The sequence below is a fragment of the Castor canadensis genome, chromosome 3 (assembly GCF_047511655.1).
Source record: "Castor canadensis chromosome 3, mCasCan1.hap1v2, whole genome shotgun sequence".
NCBI classification, from domain to species: domain Eukaryota; kingdom Metazoa; phylum Chordata; class Mammalia; order Rodentia; family Castoridae; genus Castor; species Castor canadensis.
In genome coordinates, this window is record NC_133388.1 from 196,156,134 (window position 1) to 196,183,480 (window position 27,347).

The following is a 27,347-nucleotide window of genomic DNA, read 5'->3' on the forward strand; positions in this document are numbered from 1 at the left end:
GAACCCCAAGACTGAGAGGAGAAGGGAGTGGAAAGAACCTAACAGAGATGGGCATGTAGAAACATATATGTCTATTGTGCATTGCAAGTACTTATATGCATGTGTGCAGAGGATTGTGTGCACACAAAAGTGTAACTGCATGTGTGCATGTATATGCAGAGGTGTGTATCTTGTGCACCAATAGAAGTATAAGTCCATGTGTACAGACACACTTGCATACTTTCCCCTACTCTATCTTCAGAGAGCACCCACAAGCAAAGGCACTATGGTGGCAGAGACCAGCTCTAGCAAAGCTGACAACTGATCCCATGTGGACAGACACAGTGGAAGGAGAAAGGCCATTGGATGGTTTCTGTCCCTAGGCAAATGTATTGGCATTTATGCTTTTGGAGTTTTTTGTTTGTTTGTTTGTTTGTTTGTTTTTATTTTTATTTTTTTGCAGTAGTGGGGCCTGAACTTATTAGGGCCTACACCTTGAGCCACTCCACCAGCCCTTTTTTATAATGGTTTTTTTCAGATAGGGTCTCGCAAACTATTTGCCTGCGCTGGCTTCAAACCATGATCCTCCTGATCTCTGCCTCCCGAATAGCTAGGATTACAGGCGTGAGCCACTGACGCCTGGCTTTTTTCTTTTTAAAATAGCTAAAACGATATGGATGGTGGGTATATGAGTGGTTATGACTCCCTGTAATATTTCATGCTTAAAATATTTCACAATTCAGTTTTTAAATTTTTGACCATGACTTGTAGGTATCAACAAGTAGAGATTTTTATTTTCATTCTACAGTCTTTCCAATTTTTTGTAATAAGCACATACTCCTTTTAAGCCAGATAAAAATGAAGTCTACTTTTAAAGACAAAGAAAAGCATAATAAGGAGCAGCAGACCTCTGACACTTTAACTACTTTGGAGAAAATTCTCTAAATGTCTATCATGCCCTGCCTAGAACAGGAGGCAGAACACAATGGGACAGCCCAGCCCAAGAGTCACTTAACTAACTTTTTTGGTGATACTGGGGTTTGAACTCAGTGCCTTACACTTGCTAGGCAGGTACTCTACCACTTGAGCTACTCTGCCAGCCCTATTTTGTGTTGGGTATTTTTGAAATAGGGACTCAAGAACTATTTGCCCAGACTGGCCTTGAACTGCAATCCTTCTGATCTCTGCCCCCTGAATACCTAAGATTACAAGCATGAGCTACCAATGACTGGCCGGTAATTTTTTTTTTTTGGTGGGACTAGAATTTGAACTCAGGGCTTCATGCTAATAAAAGAGGTGCTCTAGTGCTTGAGCCACATCTCGTCCATTCAAACATTTATTAAGTCCCAAGCACAAAGACACAGGAATTACAAGACTTGGTCTTCACTTACAATACACAAGTAATCTTTAGTAAAACAGACATATATCATAGGGTATGCATGTCAAATATTAAGTGAATGTTAGCCCACAAAGGCCAAGTGACTGCTTGGGCGTACCATGTTCTCCACACGGAGCTCAAACGGCATCGGGTTGTACACCATCAGCTGAACTTCGCACACATCTCCTTGAACCCACTGGAAATCTACAACACAGAGAAAGCAGCATGTGTTAGTGGTGCCCGTGCTCCTTTCACAGGGCTTCAGCTTTGTGAAACAGCAGTGGGTATGACGCTCATCCTGAGATGAACAATTCAAGCTGGATTTTCTGCCAACTCTGATACACAGCAAAGCCAGTCGTCACTGCCCCTGAACGATGTCTCTCGTGGTGTTGGGCCAGCTTGCCACACACAGCCTCACGAAACAAGCTGATCTGGACGGCACAGGTCCTGGTGTAGAGCCACACACAGCAGCAGCACCTCACTGGCCCAGAGGCTGCCAACGTAGGCAGATGACATTGGGGTCACTGGCAAGAGGCATAGAACACGACTTCCCTGTGTCCTAGGACTGGCAAAAGAGGGCAGCTCCTCCTCCCCCAGCCCACACCCAGGACTCTGAAATCAGCCCCAGCCCCTGACCCCAGGTGTTTGAGTAACCACATGGTAATTAGGTGATGCTGTGTAAGGACCCAGAAGGCACTGTACAGATGGGATGAGGGGTCCCAGTCAGTTGACTGTCAGTTATCAAATGGGAGAGTTTCCTAGCTAGGCCTAATCTGCGGTGAGCCCATAAGGGGAGCCAAATCCTTCAGCATTGGCACATGGATCGGTGCCCTTGGGACCACTGCCAGTCAGTAAGGGACCAAGGCCCTCAGTTATGCAACTGCAAGTTCATGAGTGGAAGACCAATCTGAGGACCCTTGGAAATAGACCTCCTCCTGGTAGAGCTCCCAAATGAGGGCCCAGCTGACACCCAGATTTCAGCCTAGGAGTCCCCAGGCCCAGCTGAAACTCCTGACCCACACAAGTAGTAAAAAAACATTTTGAGCCACTTACAGAAGACTAGCGGGCACCATCCCCATTTCTACAGTCCTTCTCCACTCTCTGAGAGACTCTGAGGCCAACCAGTACTAGGCATGTGCTGAGTGTGAGGCACTCTCAAGCAGGCTAACTGCCTTGTGACATGGGCGTCAGTATCCAACCCAGACATGGTGGGTAACAGAGCAGTTCAGGGTTTTTCTAAAGGAGGCAGAAGATTTATTAGCCAGAATTCTCCAACTTTCATCTAGCTTCCATAATCATGTTTTCAAGACACGCTTGAAAACCCTCAGCAGAGATTATGACTGGTTACACCAAACCCATGACATGTAACCCAGGGCTGGCATCTGGAAACTGCATGAACCAGTGACGAGCCCACCAGGTTAACTTACAAACACCCTCACAGCTTATCTGAACCTGTGGACCATGCAATAAACGACTACACTCACTTGCCCAACAGAGTACGTATTATTCTCACTCTACAAAAAAAAAAAAAGACTCGATCTGACAGGCTGAAATGCCTGCCATCTTGCAGCCCTCATGAATGGAAGAGCTAAGATTCAAAGTCAAGTCTGTCTGGCTCCACTTCTCTGGAAACTCAGATCTCATTCATCTGTCCCCCACCTCTCCTCCCCCCACCCCAAGGCCATCAGCCTCTGAGAAGCTTCAAGCACGCAGGGGGCCACTGTCCCTCCTCCTGCACACAATGACTAGCCAGAGCATGCCACGCACACACTCCAGCCCGTCCTCTATAGCACCCCTCAGCTGACAGAGTCTGCAGAGTCCTGCCACTCCAACCCCCTCCTCACCACAGATGAAAGTTGTTTTTCTAAACAAACTGATATGCCTGTGCTAAAGATTGTTTTCTCTGTCATGATCAAAAAGTAATCATTTTTAAATCATTTTCCGGAGTGCTGCTGAAAGGAATACTTTATACTTGTCTATTAAAGGTGCCTAAGATAAATCTATGATTATATGAAAACTTATTTTTGCCTGAAAGAAGGAGGTAATCCCCTTTCCATCCCTTTGCACAACAAAGTAGCCTTTGGTATTGCCCCAGAAAACAATGGGGGAATGGGAATTAGCAGCTACTAACATCGCGCTCATGGGGCCCAGGCTCTGTGTCAGCACCACTCTGAGCAGGACCACCACACACACACAAATGCCCCACAGACACCCTCTGACTTGATCTCAGCTTCTAACGTTCCCACTATATGTGGCACATCTGCAGCCCAGCATGGCACATCAGCTGTCCAAGGCCACATGGTAGGAAGGAAGCAAGAGCTGCAGAACCAGCCTGCAGCCAGGACTATGACAGCCCCTGACAGCCCTGGAAAGGGCTCACCCAGCCAGGCATGGGGGGCACACCCCTGTAATCCCAGCACTCAGGAGGCTGAGACAGGAGGATTATGAATTCAAGGCCAGCCTGGGTTACACAGTGAGTACAAAATCTGCCTGGGGTACACAGCAAGACCCTATCTGAAGACTGAAAAATAAATAAAAATTCACTTGATATACCTCACCTACCAAACATCCTAGTGCAACCCAGTCTACCTCTTCCCATGCCTAAATTAGAATGCTTACATCACCTATAGTCAGCAGATTCACCCAACACAAAGCCTGCCTTATAGTGACTGTTGAGCATCTCGTGGAATTCACTGAGTGCGGCCATGGGGTGGATACAGTTAGAGTGGGCTGACATCCAACCCCACCGGGAATAAATTAAGTTCTTAAGAGGGTGGAAACTTCATCCAGCTGCAGTGGGGGCCTTTGGAGACTAGGATTAGATAAAGTCATCGGGCTGGCTTTATACGAAGGGGGTCACAGACAAGAAGAGGTGTACACACATTAGCCCATCTTTGCCACATGATATCCAAGGTCTTTCTGTTTCTAGAACTTCCATGAAATCACCTTTTATGCAATAGGTTTTTAAAAATCAGATCTTTAGGCAACTGCCAGACAAAGGGAGCCACATGAAATAAGTTTATCTGAGTATATCTGTGCATGTACAAAACAGCATATGCACATGTGGATGAACTCACCCAAAATTCTGTCCTAAAAATCCAAAGAGCCACTGGACACTAGACGCAGGGTTACAGGGACTGCCAGGTTGAAGGGCCTACCTATTTTCTTATTGCGCTCCTCTCCACGGCTGTGTGCGATGATCGGCGAGTAGATGAAGGGGCTCTTGGTCGACACATTCTGACCCAGCAGGCTTTTCATTTTCTGTGGCCGGAGGCTGGCAGGGAGGCTCAGCAGCTTCACACGCCTATCGTTTCACACAGAACACAAAAGTACCAGCAGCCTAGTTAGCTTGATTTCAGGATGCAAGCTATCCAAACCCATGGGGGAGTAAAAAGAACAAATCAGTGCAAATAGAAGATAAATGGAGGGAAAGGAAGGAATTCAGCTCTGCAGGACAAGGAGGCAGAATGTGGCATGCACACTCAGGACGGGCCCAGGGAAGGAAGAGTTCCGAACTCTCAGGGCTGGGGAGCAGCCACAAACCCCTTGCAGGTCATGAACTGAGCCCTGTGGCAGTTTGGACTCAGAAACAGAGGCTTAATACACCTGCACTAAGATTCCACCTCACCCCTGTTAGAATAGCCATCATCAGCAACACCACCACTAACAGGTGTTGGCGAGGATGTAGGGAAAAAGGAACCCTCTTACACTGCTGGTGGGAATGTAAATTAGTACAACCACTCTGGAAAAAAATTTGGAGGCTACGTAAAAAGCTAGACATTGATCTACCATTTGATCCAGCAATACCACTCTTGGGGATATACTCAAAAGACTGTGATACAGGTTACTCCAGAGGCACCTGCACACCCATGTTTATTGCGGCACTATTCACAATAGCCAAGTTATGGAAACAGCCAAGATGCCCCACCACTGACAATGGATTAAGAAAATGTGGTATCTATACACAATGGAATTTTATGCAGCCATGAAGAAGAACGAAATGTTATCATTCACTGGTAAATGGATAGAATTGGAGAACATCATTCTGAGAGAGGTTAGCCTGGCCCAAAAGACCAAAAATCGTATGTTCTCCCTCATATGCAGACATTAGATCAAGGGCAAACACAACAAGGGGATTGGACTTTGAGCACATGATAAAAGCGAGAGCAAGGGAGGTATGAGGGTAGGTAAGACACCAAAAAAAAAAAAAGATAGCATTTGTTGCCCTCAATGCAGAGAAACTAAAGCAGATACCTTAAAAGCAACTGAGGCCAATAGAAGGGGACCAGGAACTAGAGAAAAGGTGAGATCAAAAAGAATTAGCCTAGAAGGTAACACACACGCACAGGAAATCAATGTGAGTCAACTCCCTGTATAGCTATCCTTATCTCAACCAGCAAAAACCCTTGTTCCTTCCTATTATTGCTTATACTCTCTCTACAACAAAATTAGAAATAAGGGCAAAATAGTTTCTGCTAGGTATCGAGGGGGAGAGGGGAGAAATGACCCAAGCATTGTATGCACATATGAATAATAAAAAAAAAAAATACACCCGCACTACTCCCCAGCTGCATGCCTGTGGGCAAGGGCCTTGTTTTCCCAAGGACAAAGGTAGATTCCTGTCTCTAAAATGCAAAGGGAGCCAGTGTTTCCCTCAGGGACCTGGGTTAAGGGCGTGGTTAAACACAGCGCCCACTGCTCATGCCTCCCCCTCTCCTGAAGGACCATTCCACAGCAAGAGAAAAGCAGAGCCTGAACCATACAATCAGAAGGTGCCAAATGGGAAAGCTACTACAATTGTTAACGGGAGCAGCTGCTTCTCCATCAACACAGCCCTTACTTCCATTTAAATCCAAGCAACTAATGTCTACTGACAGCTGAATAAGCCATGGAGGCTGAGCACACTCAGTGCCGTGCCACCTGCCTCCTGTGCAGTGTCCATCAAGCACTGACTCAAGCACCTTCTTACCGTGAGTCCTACAGCTGCTGTCTCCATGTTACCAGTGAGGACATTAACGTAAATATGATGAAGCATTGTCCCAAGTCCAAGGCTATGTATTGATGAGGACAAGAGACACTGTGCCCTTAAACGCCAGCACTGTGAGACCACCTCTGTGGCCAGCTAGGTAAAGATGTTAGTTAAGATCTGGGCTATTCCTAGTCAGGAGATAGAAAGGACAAGGGCAGGAGTCAGAAGACTGGAAAGTCTTGTGGGGACACTGACTGATCCTGCAGTATCCACCTGCTCCTTACTCCCACCTCCAGCCTCTGGCAGGAAGGCAAGGCCACATGGGCAACTCTAGTGGGGAGCTGTTAGCGGAAGCCACACGGGCCCTCTGAGACAGAGAACAGTCAAGCGATGCATGGGCCAGCTCGCTCCATCCACCTCACGGCTGCCCTGAAGCCAGATGATGAGGAGTTGGAACACAAGATGGTGTGGCCTGGGTCACTGAGCAACCCAGGAACACCACCAACTCACAGCACACCTGGAGGGTGGGACACACAGCTTTGCTGTAGAAATCACTGAGACTTCAGGGCTAGTTTTTCTGCCTCAGCACTGCCTAATGCATACTCGCTGACACACCCTCTCTCCACTGGCAGGGATCCCAGACACCTATTGCAATCCTGTCTTGTCCTATGCAAAGTGTCCTGTATAGCACTCAGCAAACAGCCTGGCAAAGTCAGGGTCGAATATATAAATCACATCCTCTGCTCACAAGAGCCCGTGCAGCAGGCAGTGCTTGTACCAATGATATGTCCATCACAGCTTCCCAGTCTACTTCCTCCTTGTGTGCCCCCTTCACTACATGTTTATCAGACAAACAGAATCATCCCACCATCCACCTGAGACCAGGGACACCAAGACTTATCTGCCTGGTACCTGATTCAACACTTTAACAGTAAATGTTGAATGAATGGACCCAAAAGTTGAACTTCAGACTCAGCTTCTAATCTTCTGAAGCTAGGTACTGAGGCTAAGCAGTTCATTACTTACTACTGAAAGAGAAGCCTCGTGTACACATCCACCCCTGGGGATTTGCCATGGACAGCACTCAGTCTGGCCTGTGTCCAGGAACAGTAGAGAGACCTGGTTACGTTCTGCAGGACCCCGGCTGCACAACTTGCACACATCACTTATCTGCCTGAAGCTCAACACTTTTGTTTGTAAAAGAGGAAAGGGAAGAGGCATCTGATAATGTGTTTAACTGCAAGGATGCCTCCTTTTGCTGGCCCCCATGTATCAGAAAGGCACCCCGACCTCCCTCTGCCCTCCAGAAGGAGGAGGCAGATTGATTGGGAAGGGGAGTCAGATACACTCAGTCCCCTGCTGCCTGCCTGCCTGCCTGCAGAGAATGTGTGCTCGGTTCCTCTTTCCACATGTACAAACCTGGGCCTCTCCTCATGAAAGAGGCCTCTAGCTACCCAACCAGGCCCAGGACTGAATGAAAATCCAGCTAACTCAGGGCAACCCTCCAGCCAGATATGAACCTTGCCAACCACTCTGCCTTCCATCTGCCTGAGACAGGCGTTCCTTTCTGTCGATTCCAAACTCAGGCAGAAAAGAGACACTTCAAACTTCAGCAGGGCACTATGAGAACTAAGTGAGGTAATGCTTGTGAAGCACCTATCACGACAGCAGACACATGGCACGTCAGTGAAGCCTTCCCTTCTCTTCCCCTGTTTAAGACAACGTTTATCCATGAAACAAAGACACCGACATGGGTGGAAGCAAAGTCACAACGACTTGAGCTGCTGTGAGTGCTGCACACAGGACAGTGTCTCAGAGCTGGAGCACTCACTCAAGTCTAAGACCATTCAGTTCTCTCAGAACATGAGGCACTTTCTTCACCACACCAAAGTCCCACTTGAAAATAAGATGCCACGTGGGATTCCAAGGAATCCATTGTTCAGGCAGAGAAATGGAAGATCACATAAAAGGATTTTAAAGTCATGAAAGAATTTTGAGGAGGGCTCCCACGCTGCCACGAGACACCCGCGCCCAGACAGCATGGGAAGACACAGACAAGGTGAGCAGAGCAGTACACAGTACTCCCACAGACAACCTTGGGCCAGATCAGCATAGCCCCCTGGACAGACCGACCCCCACCCAGGGAAAAAAAGAGAAACTGAGTAATAAGCAATAAGAACAATAAAGACACGTAGCAAAGAGGGTGGGGCACGCTGAGCGCCAAAGAGGGGGGAGGAGAATCCCTCCCAGAACTGTAAATAAACAAGCCAGGCAGGAGAAAGCAGAAGCGGCAGCAGCACTGCCCAGCAACCAGGAGCAGGAAAGTTTGTAAAAGCAGCGGAGGGAGGAAAACTCCACGGGAGATGGGGGAAGACCCACTTCCCACATGAACTGTAAATAACCACTGACGAATGAATTAAGAAAATGTGGTATCTATACACAATGGAATTTTATGCAGCCATGAAGAAGAACGAAATGTTATCATTCACTGGTAAATGGATGGAATTGGAGAACATCATTCTGAGTGAGTTTAGCCTGGACCAAAAGACCAAAAATCGTATGTTCTCCCTCATATGTGGACATTAGATCAAGGGCAAACACAACAATGGGATTGGATTTTGATCACAAGATAAAAGCGAGAGCACACAAGGGAGATATGAGGATAGGTAAGACACCTAAAAAACTAGATAGCATTTGTTGCCCTCAACGCAGAGAAACTAAAGCAGATACCTTAAAAGCGACTGAGGCCAATAGGAGAAGGGGACCAGGAGCTAGAGAAAAGGTGAGAGCAAAAAGAATTAACCTAGAAGGTAACACACACGCACAGGAAATCAATGTGAGTCAACTCCCTGTATAGCTATCCTTATCTCAACCAGGAACACTTGTTCCTTCCTATTATTGCTTATACTCTCTCTTCAACAAAGTTAGAGATAAGGGCAAAATAGTTTCTTATGGGTATCAATGGGGTGGGGGGAAGAGAGAGGGGGTGGGGTTGAGGGTAAGGTAGGGGGTGGGGGGAGGGGGGAGAAATGACCAAAACATTGTATGCACATATGAATAAAAAAAAAAAAGAAAAAACTGAAAGACTAACTGGATCCCAGGGAAAAGAAAATGGTGAGGGTCTGCCTGACTGGGTTTCTCTGACTCTTGCTGAGGATGGCCTCTGTCTTGGGGACCTGGCCCTGGCTCCTCTCACCTGTATGACTGGCTCTGCTCTGCGACTGAGCACTTCTGCCTCCAGGAAAACCTGCTCCTCACTCCCCAGGTCTCAGATGTGCCAGAGGAACTCTCATTGTTGCTTTCTTCAGCAGGAGTACAATGGTGAACAAAATTTACCCATACCCTCAGTTGGGCATGATGGTGCACCTCTGTAATTCCAGCACTAGAGAGGCAGGAGGATGTTGAGTTACAGGCAGCCTGGGGTACATAGTGTAATCTGGTCTCAAACAAATAACAAAAATTTACCCATTTCTTCCTTGGATTTGGGGGATATGTTGTAAAAAAAAAAAAATCACAAATAAAATGAGTATCTATGTAGCAAAAAAAAAAAAAAAAATTTTTGAGGCATGGTCATCCTAAAAGGTGACCCAATAAACAGTTGTGGCACTCATTCAGGACTCAACATTTTGCATCAAATGTCACTTTATAAAATGTGGTGTCCCCCCCTGAGAAAAACAATTGTTCAAGGCACTTAACCTAAAGGAAACAATTTGTTTAGTGAGATATTGCTGTAGCATGAAGAATATGCACTCATCCTATGACACCACTGCTACTGAGGCAGAGTTCCAGGGAGAAAGGGTCCAGAGAGGATTGATTTTATAGATTCCATTTGGAAATCACTGACATTTTAAAAATCTTCTTGGGACCATGCTAAAAGCAATGGTAGAATGCTAATTAGGAAAGTGTTACAAAATAAAATGGATGACAGGAACAACTCACTTTTCCTCCTTGACTTTTAATTTCCCAGCCTTATTTCCAGGGGAACTACATCTAAGCACTTAGTGGACATCTCCTAACAGACGGACAGTGACAGAATCTAAGTCAGCCCCATACTGGAACAACATGGAGGTCACATTGCTCTGGACCCTGACAGGGCCTAAACTGCTAGAAAGGGCAAACCATACTGACAAGTCAGTAAGGCAAGACCTGCCATCCTCACTTCTGAACACTACTACCCATCATCCCCAAGCAGCTCTGGTGTAAGAAAAGCTTAGGGGAGGCTATGGCCAGCAGAACATACCAAGAATGAGAGAACATCTGGACCACAGGTTGAGCCTGAGGAGACCATGGAGGCTGCACCCTAACTAGTGCCTGAGAGACTAGAAAATTATCCAGAATGTTGAGGCTCTGAGTCCCCTTATGAATAAATGCCTATACTACTTTATCCTCAAACAATAAAATTAAAAGTTGGAAGTTTGAAATGTACCTACGCTACTCAAAAGCTCACTCTGGCTGGAACTTAGACCTTTATCAATTTAAGCACATTCATTAATTCCAAAGCTCTCTTACAGGCTGAAGAAGCTCAAAACACAGTGACTCCCTGACTCCCCATATTGCTGCCCCCAAATTAAACACATATTGATTAGCTAGAAATCCCAGGTTCTTCTTTAACAATCCACAACGTGGCTATTGGGGGCCTGAAATTCTACAATTGGCCATCCTTTTGTGGAAAAGTCTGCAGGAATGAAAAAGACCCCTTACACCTCTAATTAGCTGCCCTCTGCCGTACTGTAGGCACAGGGTCTGGTGATGGCCAGCTGCCTCCCAGCAATGAGAACATTTTTGACCATCCCCCAGCCCCGAGCAGTTAGCTGGGGCCAGGCCCATCTTGGGTACTCAGTACACATTTGACTAATTGAATTTCAGAATAGAACTAAACAGAGATACATTTTGGCTCCTTTTCTTATTATCCTGCATCATAATTATTTGAAACTACTTAGGGTGAGCCTAGTTCATGCTCCCATGCTTCAGGGAACAGCTAAGTATTTTCCTGTAAGTTGCTAAAATGGTTTTATTATCAAGAACTAAGAAAGCTTCAATGAAAAGGAAGATTGTTCTTACCATCTACTCTAAAACAAAAACTTACAGTTAAATGATGGCAAATTAGCTTGTATCTAACAGTTCAATCTGTGACTCACTGACACAGATTTTTTAACTGGCTTATTCTGTGCCACAACAAGGAACTTTAGTCCTCAAATGTACATATTACTGACCCCTTCCTCTGTCTACAGGGGTGACTTTCAACTCCTGCCTTGCATTTTTTTATATTAAAATAATAAAAGTCCATGTCCCAGGGTACTAGATATGAAGACTACATGATTTGAATATGAAGTGTCCCCAGAGAGGCTCATGTGTTAAAGTCCCAGCCTCACGGCAGTGCTGAGAGGCAATGGATCATGACAGCACTCACTTCGTCAATGGATCATCGACCGATGAATTCACAGGTGAACAGACTCTTAGGAGGAGGGCTGACTAGAGGAAGCGGAGCACAGGGTATGCCCTTAAAGGATGCGTCTTGTCTCCACCCTCCTATCCTTTTACCCTCCTTCCTGCCTGTCATGAGGCGAACAGTTTATCTCTTTCACACCCTCTCACCATGACATACTGCTTGACCAAAGAAACAATGGAGCCAAGTGACTTAAACCTCTTAAAGCATGAGCCAAAATAAATCTTCCTCCTTTAAACTGTTTTAGGTATTTTGTCACAGTGACAAAACACTGACTAACACAAGAGGTATTTGGTACTACATTCAAATAGTCCCCAACTTGTTTTTATGAAAAGGCTTCTACACGGGCCTCCCTTTGGGTGGAGAGGAGATTCTGAAAGATACAGACAACCCTATCTGGAGGGTCAATCCCACACCATTCCACACCAATTGTTGAAGGCCTGATGTGTGCCAGGTACTGCTGGAGCACCAGTGTTTGATGCCCAAGGACACAGCTCTGAGTCTCTGCAGTGTAACTCCTGCCAAAAGCTCCCTGACAGGAAGTTATACTCATGAAGGAACACCAATGCCTCAGCAGTCCTCCGGTCACTGTGACATTCTCAACTGTGCAACTGAGCAGCCAGACAACAAAGGACCACACTGCTCTGAAAAATTACATGAACTCTACCATGCTCTGTCCCTACACCCTCAGGCTGCACTGCTGAGTGTGACACAGCTGCAGACAACTACGGGAAGCCTGCCTGGACCCATGTGGGAAGCTGCTAAGGATGTCACTCCCTGTATTGCAGTGTTCTCTTCAGGAGAGTCTATGAGGAGTTTCTCACAAGCCCCCTTACCACAAAGTGGTGCATTTCCTCAGTCTGAATGGTCCATATTTGTTTATGAGAGACGGAGGGCCTGTAGCCAGCCATGTCTCCTTGTTAGCAGTATCAAAATCACACCTTTTCCCATCTCCAGCTGTCACACAGGATCTTATGATTTCTATGCACTAACAGAGCTTGTTACTCTATTTCCTACCCCACTCTTGCTTTCCCTTTAGTGGGTTATTGCTGCAACTATTTTAGCATAATATTCAAATATTTATGAAATAAGGCAAAATTGTACCCATACATTATTTGAAGCAAATGTTTGATGAGTCCATTTCATACTAGACAAAGATCCTAAGAACAAGCGTATTTATTGGTCAAAATAGATCAAAAGGTGTCTCTCTCCTTTCCTCCTGCCTCTAACAATTCTGTCTTAATACCCAGGAAGAGCAAAGCCAGGTAGGCAGACGCAGGCCTGGCACAGGAGTCAGAGCCTGAGCACGGCAGGAAGGATCCCTGGGGGACACACGGTCTCAGAGATGCAAGTGGGGAGTGGCACTGGCAATGACAGCAATCAGTAAAGAACAGGGGAATGTGCCAGATAAGAAACTAGATTAAGAAGAAAGGGAGATTAGATCAAGGGCAAACACAACAAGGGGATTGGACTATGAGCACATGATAAAAGCGAGAGCACACAAGGGAGGGGTGAGGATAGGTAAGACACCTAAAAAACTAGCTAGCATTTGTTGCCCTTAACGCAGAGAAACTAAAGCAGATACCTTAAAGCAACTGAGGCCAATAGGAAAAGGGGAACAGGTACTAGAGAAAAGGTGAGATCAAAAAGAATTAACCTAGAAGGTAACACCCACGCACAGGAAATCAATGTGAGTCAATGCCCTGTATAGCTATCCTTATCTCAACCAGCAAAAACCCTTGTTCCTTCCTGTTATTGCTTATACTCTCTCTACAACAAAATTAGAAGTAAGGGCAAAATAGTCTCTGCTGGGTATTGGGGTGGGGAGAGGGAGGGGGGAAGTGGGTGGTAAGGGAGGAGGTGGGGGCAGGGGGGAGAAATGAACCAAGCCTTGTATGCACATATGAATAATAAAAGAAAAATGAAAAAAAAAAGAATATACAAGTCAGCAATTTGGAGGAAATACCTAGGTAGGAAATACAAATGTATGATTCCACCTGAAAATTAGGAATAAAAACTAATCCTTGAGAATTAAAAAAAAAAAAAAAGAAGAAGAAAGGGAGAAAGAAAGACTTCTCCCTCCTGCTGGAGAAGAAAGTTACAGATATGGGAAAACTATGTTGGATTGAATTGGAGATACCCATAAACATTCATGGTTTTTAATGCATACAAACAGACATGGAAAGAAATGCAGACACAACTGTGGTGTGAACACATAGATGCACACAGATTGCCTTGTCCTGTGCACTAAGAACTGTGACCTCCAATGGCAGTGAGCATACCCAGAACTTACTTCTACACTCTACTGAAAAGTATTGGGCTCTCTGGAGAAATGGCTGACCAGGGCCCAGAGCAGGGTATGTCTACCTGGGGCTGTGGGACCAGGCAGCGAGGGGCTGACAGTCAAGGCTGGAGACAGAGTGGGGCCCAGAAGGCCAAGTATGCATGAAGCCAGTAAGCTAGCCTCTAGGCCACAGCAGTGGTGCACACAGGCTGTGAGCTGCCCTGGCTTTCTGGATCCTGCAAACAAGCTCTATTCTGCTGCCACAGGCACCGGCAGGCCCACGGATGGAGGAGCTCATCCACCTGGAACCCACACCTGTCTCATGCCCAGCTTCCTCTCAGTTCTGCATCAGAAAAGGCATGAACCACACAATGGGCCAGCACCAGGACAAATGGGGCTAACTTCTCCAGATAAACATCTTCAAAACCTGTATAGACAGTGGGGAGTGCATAAAGTCAGGCTTTAGAAAACAATTGGTGCACGGGCGTATAAAAAAAGAAAACAATCAGTAAGCACAGCAGGCAAGAGAAATGGTGCCAGAAGGCTGGGCAGAGGTGGCTGTTGACATGACAGCTCCCCAGCAGGTGGAGCAGACCTGGTGGCAGAGAAGGACAACCATGACAAATTGACCAAATGACATCTACCTCGATGTTAACTATTATACTTTTACTCAAGCTACTATAGCTTATGTTTTTAAATAGCTAACGGCTGAAAACATTAATGTCATAGTATTTTTGGGGCAATGTTTGAAAATGTGGGTGTAAAATGTCCCCAGGAAGAACAATAAGATGTGTTAAGTGCCTGCTGTGTGCCAGGCTGCACTCCAAGCTTCTGTGTACATAACCTCAGCTCCAACAAAACAATCCAAGCCTGAGAGCAAATGATTTTTAAGCCCATTTTAAAGAAGAGGAAAACGAAGCTCAAAGAGGCTATGTCCTTGCCCAGGGTCACAAGCTAGTGAAGAACAAACCCGAGGACCCTAAGTTCAATTGCAGGGCTGCCTCAGTGAGCAGCCGTCTGCCTCCAGCCTGTGAGGACAGTTCTTCCCCTGCTTGGTTGTGGTGGCTCCAGAACTATACTCACAGCTTCCCTGACCAAAGGCCCAAACACTCAGACATCCGCATCAGCACTGGAAGCCCAGAATGTTCTATGCAGTTCAGAATGTTCGATTATACAAGCTTTCTAAATTTAAAAATGATCCAAGTCATGATGTGGGTAAAAAATAATTAAGAAAGGTTTTTCAAGCCTTTAAAAAGAAATGAATCATACCCTTAATCCCAAATCATATATATTCCACTTACAAGTCTTACTCATAGAAAAGTGCAAAAGGAACCCTTTCCTTTCCAGCTCACGTCAAGGGTATGGAAGCAGCAGGGATTATGCTGTGGTATGCAGCAGTCCTGAGAGGCCGCCTGGGACACTCCACAGAGCAGTAGAGGTAGGAGCAGAGCACATTCCTAGCCACAGCCTTGCCCGTGCTGTCTGATAAGCAGCCCCAGGAGCCCTTTCTTAACATCTTAAAACTCAGGCATAGCCTGCCAGGGACTCTTGTGCCCAGCAGCCCTCCTACAGTTCTCACTCTGGCAACATGGACATTTCGTGTGCCAATACTTTGTACGTTAAGTGCACTTCCAAGGAAGTGCAGGGAGAAAGGAAGCTAGCGTTCCTTAAGCATCACAGAAGGGGCTGGACCAGTAGCATGGGCCTATTGTCCTAGATACTCAGGAGGCAGAGATCCAGAGGATTGTGATCCAAGGCCAGCCCTGGCCAAAAACTCGAGACTCCATCCAAAAAAGAACTAAAACAAAAAGGGCTGGCAGAGTGGCTCAAGTGGTGGAGCACCTGCCTAGCAAATGTGGGGCCTTGAGTTCAAACCCCAGTATCACCAAAAAAAAAACCACATGCTTTCATGTTGTACTTCACTGAATTCTCAGAATAACTTGATGCCCTGGATTTTAGCTTTTGATGGGGGAAGGGATAAGGAAACTGACACCAGAGAGACTGAATGACTCTGTGACAGAAGGCAACAGGCCTGTGAGCTGAGCCCAGGCCCCTCCATCACAAGGTCTGAGGGGCCTGGGAAGCAGCAGCCAAGCAGCAACATTGCCAAGAGGCCTAGGGCCTTCCTCACAGCACCCTAGAGTTACAGCAGTTCTACTCAACAGCAAAATGCCAACTTTCAACTGTTTCCTCTCAGCCTTCAAACAAATCTTCCAGAGATTTGAAATCACTTCACGAGATTAGTTCAAGAACCTCTTGTAAGTACCCACTTTGCCTGTGCCAAAGGACTCCATTCTCTGAACTACCACAGCTGTTAGGAGAGCCAGTGGCACTGGCAGCCACAGTGTGGGAAGGAAGCACCACTGGTCCCAGAGCACTTGCTTCACACCAAGGTGGCAGAACGGGGCCCAGAAACCCAGTGGCAGTAGGACCATGAAACAGTGAGTGGGCATCAGTCAGCAGTCAGGAGAGGCAAGCAAGATGGCAAGCAGGAAAGGAGCCGCCCATTCTGGGCAGCTGGCACTGGAGCCCAGGAGAGGAGAGGTAAGTGAGCACTTCTGAGGGGACAGGGACATGGACTGGCCCAGCCTGGTGGCCCAACGCACATGGAACAGAAAGCCCACATTTGCCTTTAGCTCTGTCATCTGATAGGCACCAACTACAAGGCACCAACAGTTCTGAGGAATGTGGTCAGCTCCACAAGGTCAAGAGTCAGAGGCAGCCAACAGAAACGGAGCTCCCCAGAGGCCGCTGTGCAGAATCCAGCCAAGGAGAGCCCCCTGGAGCACGGCGTGCCTTGCCCACCAACAACACGGCAGTCTCACCTGACAATAGGCAGCTTAGTGAAGGGCACCGGGGGCAGCGTGAGGCCATCTGGGAGAGTGATGAGCTCCATTGTCCCGGGACACTTGGATGTATAGTTCTCCAGGCTTTGAGTCACATCCTTCTTTTCTAAAGAGAAAATAAAAACAAAACAGGGTGATTAAAGAAAAGCCAAAGTGAACAACTTTCTTTTTTTTTTTTTTTAAATTCAGAGCAATCCATGCCAGTCCACTGAAGCCAATCTTTCAGCAAAAACAAAGAGGCAGTGACCAGCAGGAACAACAGCAATGCAAAGCTTTAGTCCATTTATCTGAGTAATCACTGGCACTTTTCCCCTAAAGGGCCTATGGACATGAATGGAATCTGTTACTATGCTTAGGAGGTATCCATCTGCCGAAAAAAATAAATCCTTACCACACCAAGAAAGTCAGTAGGCTGGGCTTCCTAGTCCATATATTTCATAACAATATCTTTCCAGCAGTTACTAGGCATCACATACAGTGACAGGACCTGTCCCTGGGGAACTGCAGTGTAGCTATGACAGACAGGGAAGCAATAATCACAGGTCAACATTCTGATGCAAATATAGAGCATGAGAAGATTCGACCACTTGCTCCTCGCCCATCTCCATCACAGGCAGTGGGCTGAGGGGATGGGGGCAGCACAGAGGGCATAGGTGGTAGTGACAATGTTTGCCTAATGTTCATGGTGTAGTCTCAGGCAATTAAGAATTCAGGACAGCTGGCAGTACTGTCCCCATACTGCATATGAAAAATCTGAGACAAAGTGAAGGGAGTGGCTTGTTGAAGCTCCTCATTTGGCCCTAATGTTTATGGTCCTCTCACTCAGGTATTTTAGAGAATTAAGAAAAGAGTTGGGCACTGGTGGCTCATGCCTATAATCCTAGCTACCTGGGAGGCTGAGATCTGGAGGATCATTAGTTTCAGGTCAGCCTGGGCAAAAAAAAAAAAAACAAAGAAAACACAGGGCATGGATAGAAGATAGATAAGTGCTGCAGAATGGGCCCAGAACTTCCCTTGGGCTGAGACCACAGACAACAGAGATCACAGTAAGGACTTGCTAGACCTCAGGCACAGGCTGACTTGGAAACCAGGCGGCTGGCATATTCTGCCTAAGCAGCCTTCATTAGGGAACAGGAAAGTGAGCAAAATCACTTTTAAATACATCACAGTAATGCAAACCTGCAATATGAAAAATTCTTTAAATAATCAAATCATCTTCAATTTATAGATGATAAGTCTCCCAGAGGACTCGAGCTGATCACATGCAAATTATCTAATTTGCCTAATGTTGGGTAGAACACTTAGGGCTCAGGTGTCTTATTAGCTTGAATTATACCAGCTCCATCCACACTCTCAGAAAACACTGCTAAAATGGAGAGGGAAATGAATGGAGAGGGAAGTGTGTGTGATGCCACTCACAAAGTTAGCAGAGAAGTCACACAGCATGTAAGCTGCCTAAGCTGTGAGCAGCCTTGCTGGGGAGGAAGGGGTGTGTCCCTGACCAGTTGGGTGCACACAGCAACTCACTGGACCTTTCTATCAGGGGTCCTTCTGACTGCACTTTAGGATTTCAGGAGGTAGGGAACCTCAATACTCACTTGTCCCCATGACTACAGCAGGGCACACCTTACCTGTTGTACCTGGCGACTCCTGTCAGATACAGTTTCATTTTAGCCATGGCTGTGGTGTGTCCCCAGAATTCCTGTGTTGGAAAGTTCACCCCCCATGTAGCAAGGTAAGGAAGCAGAGCCTCTGCTGAGGTCATGAGATGACTTTCTCAAGGTTACACTAAAGAACAAAGGACACCAGGTCCTCCTGACCCAGCAAAAGAGGCCTGACCATGGGTACTCCATACTATCACAACACGGGTAAAAGAACACAAGCCCTGGTGTGGCTGCCATCTGTTCCATGTGGCACACAAAGCTGTGATAAATGCCAGTACTCTTAGAGTAAATGATTCGGTCAATGGGAGGCAAAAACTCCTTCATTTATTTCACTAAAAATCAATATAGCTCATTTCATCTTGATCAGCATTTCCAACAATGCTTTCAGAGCACCTAATGCCCCTGAGAGCAATTCTTTCTACCCCAGAAACTAAAGAAGTCTGCAGACAAGAGAACATTTTTAATGAAAACTAGCTGTCACCTAATTATAACATTCTTTACAGAAGCAGAAAATGTGATCAGCAAAACTTTTGATTGTAAACAATTCATGGGCCATTTGGCATTTCAAGAGTTGACACTGGCATGAACACCAGAACAGAATAATTTCACAGTTTATTCTCATTGCTTCTAAGTAATAGCCTGAGACAGCCACGTTTGCATTAAGTCAGTTATGGTATTCTGAACAGGTAGAGAACAGGAAGAGGAGAAAGACATACATCTTGGTTTCTTTTCCAAATTGGGGGGTGGAGGGTGGGGAAGGGAGAACTAAGGGCAAAAGAAAAAAAGGAAAAAGAATACCAAGGGAAAAGTACATATGTGACTCTATCAAATTACACTTTCCTGGTACTACAGGAAAAGAAACCAGAGTTGACACCTGAATTGCTTTCATGAGAACATTGGTGATCCTTCAACATAGTGACATTGGCAAGGATGTGGTGAAAAGGAAACCAGGGAACATCATCCATGGAAACACAGAGTGGAACTGCATCACAGCAAATAGGAAGGGGTTTCTTAAGCAACAAGAACCCCAGGGGCAGGAAAGCAGCACTGCATAAAGACCTCACACTCCCATGTTCACTGCAGCACTGCTCACAACAATCAGCTGTGGAAATAACCTAAATGTCCACTAAATGTACTGGAATATTATCAAGCCTTAAAAGAAAGACCCTGTCATTGGCCACAACATGGATGCACCTGGAGGGAATTATCCAAAGTGAAATAAGCCAGAAACTCAAAGAAAAAATACTGCATAGTCTTACTGATATGTAGAATGTTTTTTAAAGGAACTCAAAGACACAAAAATGAGAATGAGTCCGTGGCTACCACGGGTGGGAAATAGGGAAATGTAGTCAGAGGACACAAAGCAGCAGAAATACAGGAGGGACAATGCACGACATGAGAAGCAACGTTTGCTCAATTAGCACATTTTGGCTGCTCTGGGCACAAGAAAAGTAGCTGTGTAAAGTGATAGAGATATTAATCTGTTTCGGTACAGTAACCATTTTACCAGACTGAAGGTGTGGCTCAAACAGTAGAGTACCTGCTTTGCAAGTGCAAAGTCCTGAATTCAAACCCCCATCCCACCAAAAAAAAAAAAAAAAACAGACACATGCATCCCATAATATCATGTTGTAAGCCTCAAATACGTACAATAAAATGTATTTTTAAAAACAGGGCTGGGGATATGGCTCAAGTTGTACAGTGCCTGCCTAGCAAGCATGAGGGTCTGAGTTCAAACCTCCATTATCACCTAAATATGAAAGATAGAGAAAGCAGGGGGAGAGAAGGAGGGAGAAGGGAAGGAGGGAGAAGGGAGGGAGGGAGGGAGGGAGAGGGGAGGAAGGGAGGGACGGAGGTAGGGAAGAGATTCAAAATTTTTCTAAAGTTGGAAGTTTTAACAACCTTTGCTAAAATAATTGAAAGACTAAGTTGACAAAAAATCAATAAGGATACAGAAGATTTGAACAAACTAGCAAACATCTTCCTTTAATTGACATTTACGGAGCACTATACTCATCATTGGAGGAATACCAATTCTTTTTAAGCAATCATGGGAAACTCATCACCCTGAGCACAGGGTAGATGCCTGAGTCCCAGGAAAATCAGCAAAGACAACATTTTGTAAAGTGTGAGAGAGAGAGAAAAGAAAAATAAAGGGTCAAGGACAACACTGGGGAAACGCCAAGGTAAAGGGCGGGGAGGGAGAAGGGACTAGTAAGTGGGTCTGAAACATGCTACAAGGTTGTGGTGAGCCTTGGAAAGCCAGGAGAGGAGCTCTTCTGGAAAGGAGAGGTGAGGATAAATGTGGGTGGTCCCCTAGGGTGGCCACACTCTCGAGGTAAGCAGTCCTTTGTGATCCTCAAGAGAAACAAGCTGAGAATGGGGTCGGGTGGAGGGTGCTGGCCCTGAGGTGGCAAGTGGCGTGTAAAGTGCATGCAGTCAGAGCCACACCTACACAGGCTGACTGAGCACCTACATTTACCCAGGGAGTAGGACATGATCATTGGCCCACTGTGGGGAGGAGAAAATTGAGGATCTGCCATAACCAAGTTCTCTCCAAAGTCACACTGAGTAAGAAGGCTCAGAGTTCAGCCACAATCCAAATGCTCGTTCTACTGTACAGACTAAACTCCTTAGGTGTCACAGTGCCCATTTTATAGAGGGACAACTTAAGGATTTGACTTTCCTGAGATTAGTCACACTACATTCAAACTCTGATCTCTGAGCTCAAACTTTCTGCTTTTCTAATTTTGTCACACTACCCACCCAGACTGTCCCCGACTTATAAGCAAGGCACAGATATCCTGAAATAGCCATCCCAATACGTACAGAAAGTTAAGAAAGTTAAGCACCTTGCCGTATTAAGGTCTTGCTGCGTTGCCCAGGCTGGCCTCAAACTCACAGTCCTCCCATCTCAGCCTCCCAAGTGCTGGGATGACAGATATGAGCCACCACACCTGCCTTGAGCATCTGACACAGCAAGAAAAATAGGTTTAGCTTTTCTTCCCCTGATATCTACATTTGGGTAGCATAATAGTCCACCTGCAAAGAATGGAAAAGTCACCTGCCTCTACTATAAAGATCAATGGTGTCACAGACAAAGAGGTATCTAAGACCTGTCATGAAACAAGAAAATAAACCTTCTCCTTAACAGAACACTGTGAACTTAGATAAACTTACAGTGAGCTACATCAACTGCTCCCGTGGATATTACTTTCTATATGTTCTTCACTTAATTTACCTAGTGACAGGTTGGAGTCCCGGATAAGCAACCAATCAAGTTGACCAGAGATGAAATATTTCTCTACGCTCAAGCATACAAACACAGTCTACCAAAATAAAAGGCAAGTATGTTAAGCCAGCAGCTCATTATATAGTTATCCACTTAAAACACTACCTAGAAAAATTTTAAACATCTCTAAAGGTCTTAAAAGCATACCTAAAAGGTAAGTAAAGACTTGGTAAATAGAATCTGCACATCCAACTAAGAGGTAATGGTCAGGTAAACCAGGACATGTAACAACAGCACATTGCATAAATGTACAAGGTCACTTAAAACGATACTTTAAAAACTCCTTCAATAACATGGAAAATGTCTGTCACATCATATGGAAAGTCAGGGTACAAATTTATATTTCCCAAGTAAATTCAGTTTTTAAAAATGAATATAGCTTTTAAAAAGAATAAAACACAATGCAAAAGAAAACACAGTATTATGCATAATCCCCCTATCTGTTTATGTTTTCCAAGATTTCTAAATGGAGCCTACATTATTTGCATAATAAAAATAATTTTTAATTACATAAAACTGAATTTCCAAAAAGTTTTAGAAGAAAAATCATGGTTTCAGTCTTCTTTGAATGGAGAGTTTGCAAATTTCTCTCCCATTCTGCAGGCTGCCCCTTCACTTTGGGAGTCGCTTCCTCTGCTCTGCAGAAGCTTCTTAGTTTGGTATGATCTTCTATTTCTTGTTGTCCCTGCTTTCATGTTCTTATCCAAAAAGTCCTTCTTGCCCACACCAATGTCACAGAGCATTTCCCTATGTTTACTTATCATGGTTTTACAGTTTGGGGTTTTACATTTAAGAATTTAATCTATCTTGGGTTGATGTTCGTATCTGGTAAGAGACAAAGGTCTATTTCATCATTTTACATGTGAACATTCAGCTTTCCCAGAACCAATTACTAAAGAGAGTGTCCTTGCCCAGATGTGTGCTTTTGGAGTCTCTGTGTAAGTACATAGGTTTGTTTGTACATCTCCTTGTGAATGAAGAGCACAGTATTACAAGATGTCAGGGGAGCGAGGACCTTTTGGGGCTCCCTCATGTCCCTGAGGCAGTAGCTTACGGTAAAGCAATCCGCAGCCTCTCCTGGTGTCACACAGATGTTCCTGGCAGTGCTCAGAAACAAGAGCTTCATCAGCAACAGACACACACATCACGTCACTAAGTCATCCCCGAACCTTACCATACAAGGCTAGTTACCTCTATAGAGTAAGGCTAACAACAGCCCTTGTTACCCCTGTTCTACAGAGGAGGAAACTGAAGCCCAGAAGTAGTTACTCTGGTCCTGGGTGCCGGTCACCTCTCTAGCACAGCCTCTCAGCTGCAAGGGGCTCAGCACCCCTCTTTCTTCTAACACTGCTTCATATTTTACTTAACAGGCAAATACTGAACATCCATCCTCATCGTACATTGTTCAGCTGGCTTCCCATCCCTTCAAGAATACTGGTATAGACTTCTTATTCCTTTTTCTCATTCTTTGTCTGGAGGGGTCTTGGTTAATACAATTTTAAAAATAATCTAGAAAAACACAATGTTAAATAAATTTAGTTCCACACATACTGACCACTCTCAGGATAAAAGCACTGCGGACTATGAAAGAAAAAAGCAAGTAAGACATGGTCCCTGTCTTCAAGGAGTCTATAATCTCGTGAGGGAAAAGATAGGAATACTGCTCTCACAACATAATAAAATGATGAGAAGTAAGACAAGAAGAACATGAAAAAGAAAAGGCTATTAATTTAATAGCCAAGGACACAGACAGTATGAGAACAAAGCATACTACAACAGGAATAGCATGAAGACAATAGGTCTAAAGAACAAAACATACCCAATATACATGAAACATAGATTATATAGATGGTGAAAGTACAAAAGTAGGCTAAAAGGATGGTGTAAATCAAATCATGAATGTACTTGGGATGGAGCTGAGACTTCAACAGACAGACAGGGGCACTCACTGCAGCTTCTAAAGAGACTGTTTATCTTGCATGCCAAGAAGATGATTCTGGCTTCAATCCGAAGAAAGGATTGGAGGGAGCAAAGGCAGGAGACGGGACCTGATGTTAAGAGTCTACTGCACTGATCCAAGTAACAAACTTAAAAACTGAACAAGGGCTGTTACTGAAAAAAGTAGAAAAGGAATTCCAAAGAGATAAACTCAACCATTAGAATGGACATTCCAATCCAAATGTGGTGACTCAAGCCTATAATCCTACTGATTGGGAGGCTGAGGTTGGGAGGGTTGTGATTTAGGCCAGGACAGGCAAAGAAAAAAATAATAAAAGCTCGCAAGACCCCATCTCAACCAATAAATGGGTGGGGTGGCATACACCTGTCTTCCCAGCTACACAGGAAACTGAGATCTGGAGGATCATGGTTCCAAGCCAGCCCAGGCAAAAATACTTGCAAGACTGAGTCTGCATGGAAAAATCTGGGCATGGTGAATTGAGCCTATGATCCCAGCTATGCAGGGAAGGTCCAGGCCAGCCAGGGCAAGAAACCAAGACCCTATCTCAAAAATAATCAGAGCAAAAATGGCTGGGGTATGACTCAAATGGTAAAGCACTTCCCAGCAAACACAAAGCACTGAGGAGAAACAAGAACACACATTCTAAGTAATGAACAGGATAAGCAGAACAACACAAGGATGATTCCACAAGTTTTAAGTTAAGAGTAGGAAAAGAAACCAGGAGGGCCACCGGGCCATGAGACTCCCGCGCACAGACGGCTTGGGAAGATGTGGACAAGGTGAGCAAGCGGTACGCAGTACTCCCACAGACAACCCTGGGCCAGATCAGCATAGCTCCCTGGACAGACCGCCCCCACCCAGGGAAAAAAAGAGAAACTGAGTAATAAGCAATAAGAACAATAAAGACACGTAGCAAATAGGGTGCGGTGCTCTGAGCACCGAAGGGGGGGGAGGGGAATCCCTCACAGAACTGTAAATAAACAAGCTGGGCCAGAGAAGGCAGGAGCAGTGGCACACGCCCAGCAACGAGGAGCGGGAAAGTTTGTAAAAGCAGTGGTGGGAGGAAAACTCCACAGGAGATGGGGGAAGACCGACTTCCCACATGAGCTGTAAATAAACACGCCAGCCTGAGAAAGCGGGTACAGTGTCACCTCCCCCAGTGAGCTTGGAAAGGGGAAAGCTTGGAGCAGTGGCATCGTGCACACAACACTGAGTAAACAAAGCCTGTGGGTCCAGGTGAGTGCTAAGATCACCCCAGAGATCTGCATAAATAATGCCTCCAGCAACAGCAGGCTGACAACAGTGGGCAGGCGAGCCACAGATACCATTCACAGACATGTCTCCAGACTCTTTTTTTCCTCTCTCCCTACCTTTGATGAGAAAACAACCCAACTACACCTGCATGCTGAAAAACTTACTGAAACTGTATTGCATTTGAACTTGGGACAATTTGTGGGTTTTTTCTTTGTTTTGTGTGGTTTTGTTTTATTTTATTTTTCCCCTTTGATGAGACAACTACAAAACAACATCTGAGGCACCATCTCGAGGATTGGAGGCCGAGGGACGAACACCAAAATTATTAAGACTGAAACTTTATTACATTTGAACATGGAGATTTTTTTTTTCTCATTTTTTTTTTTTTATTTTGAATCCTCTCTCTGTCTCTCTAATGCCTTTGCAGCTTACGGTTGATTAGTACACTGTCTCTCACTGTTTATATCTTTGGAACTTTTTTTATTTGTTTCTTTGTTCTGTTTTTTTTTCTACCTGTTTATTTGTTTTTCCCTTTTCCTTTAACTTCTTTGCTTTCTATCTCCTCTCCCTTCCATTCAAATATGACCATTGTTATTATTACAAGCTAGAAAATACTTAATTGCACACAATACAGGGACAATAACAACACCAAGAGAAATGACAGGAAGACAGAAAAAACAGGGAAACCAGTTTACCCACAGCAAAAAATTAGTACAGGAACCAGAGGGAAATGAAGAAAACAGATACTCAGATCCAGACTCCAACAAAATGAAGATAAACTATGCCAAAGAATCCAATGAAGCCCACATGAATAATCTAAAAGAAGAAATACTACAGGTATTCAGTGAGAATTTTATAGAGATAATAAAGAGATAAATGAACTCAGGGCAAAAATAGACAACATTAAAGAGGAAATGACACAGGATATGGAAAACCTCAGAAAAAAAGAACGAAACACAATTGCAAAACAAAACGGAGGCCAATCCACCAGAATAGAGCAAACAGAAGACAGAATCTCAGAACTCGAAGATGAAATGGTAATTAAAGGAAAAACCGAAGAACTATTAATTAAACAACTCGACACCTGTGAAAAGAAAATGCAAGAACTCACCGACTCCATCAAAAGACCAAACCTGAGAATCATGGGCATTGAAGAAGGAGAAGAGGTGCAAGCAAAGGGAATGTGTGATATAATCACCAAATAATAACAGAAAATCTCCCAAATCTAGAGAAAGATATTCCCATACAGATGCAAGAGGCCTCCAGGACACCAAACAGACCAGATCAAAATAGAATTACCCAACAACATATCATTATTAAAACAAAAAGTTCAAACTAGGGAAAGAATACTGAAGGCTGTAAGAGGAAAAAAATTACATAAAGGTAAACCCATCAAAAATCACAGCAGACTTCTCAACAGAAACATTAAAAGCAAGAAGAGCGTGGGGTGAGATCTTCTGGGCACTGAATGAAAATAACTTCAACCCCAGGATACTCTACCCAGCAAAACTATCATTCAAAATAGATGGAGCAATAAAAGTCTTCCATGATAAGCAAAAACTAAAACAATATGTGACCACAAAGCCACCACTACAAAGGATTCTTCAAGGGATTCTGCACACAGAAAGTGAAACCCAACTTAACCATGAAAGGACAGGCAGCACCAAACCACAGGAAAAGAAAAAGCAATACAGTAGAGAGTAACCTCAACTTAGGTACACACAATCAAACCTTCAAACAACTAAGACAACTAAATGACAGGAATCACCACATACCTACCAGTACTAACGCTTAATGTTAACGGACTTCATTCACCCATCAAAAGCCACAGTTTGACGAAATGGATTAAAAAGGGAAGATCCAACAATTTGTTGCTTACAGGAGACCCATCTCACTGACAGAAATAAACATAGGCTTAGGATGAAAGGCTGGAAGAAGATTTACCAAGCCAATGGTCCCCGAAAACACACAGGAGTAACAATACTTATCTCTGACAAAGTAGACTTCAAACCTACATTGATCAAATGAGATAAAGAAGGACATTCCATACTAATAAAAGGGGAAATAGACAAAAGGAAATAACAATTATCAACTTAATGTGCACCCAATGTCAACACACCCAATTTCATCAAACATACCCTGAAAGACCTAAAAGCATATATTAACTCCAACACAGTGGTTGTGGGAGACTTTAACACCCCATTATCATCAATGGATAGGTCATCAAAACAAAAAAATCAATAAAGAAATCCAAGATCTAAAATATACAAGAGAT

General features: G+C 44.8%; 1 protein-coding gene across 3 annotated transcripts in view; it reads right to left on the reverse strand.

Moving 5' to 3' along the window:
• Trappc9 (trafficking protein particle complex subunit 9) overlaps nt 1–27,347 on the reverse strand; it is a 541,325-nt gene that overhangs the window by 418,357 nt on the left and 95,621 nt on the right. For all 3 annotated transcript variants that reach the window (XM_074069279.1, XM_074069278.1, XM_074069281.1), the window contains 3 exons: nt 16,882–17,008; nt 4,516–4,661; nt 1,476–1,561 (listed from right to left, as the gene is read on the reverse strand). In XM_074069279.1, the coding sequence (XP_073925380.1) occupies nt 1,476–1,561; nt 4,516–4,661; nt 16,882–17,008 (359 nt within the window). The remainder of the gene's footprint in view (nt 1–1,475; nt 1,562–4,515; nt 4,662–16,881; nt 17,009–27,347) is intronic.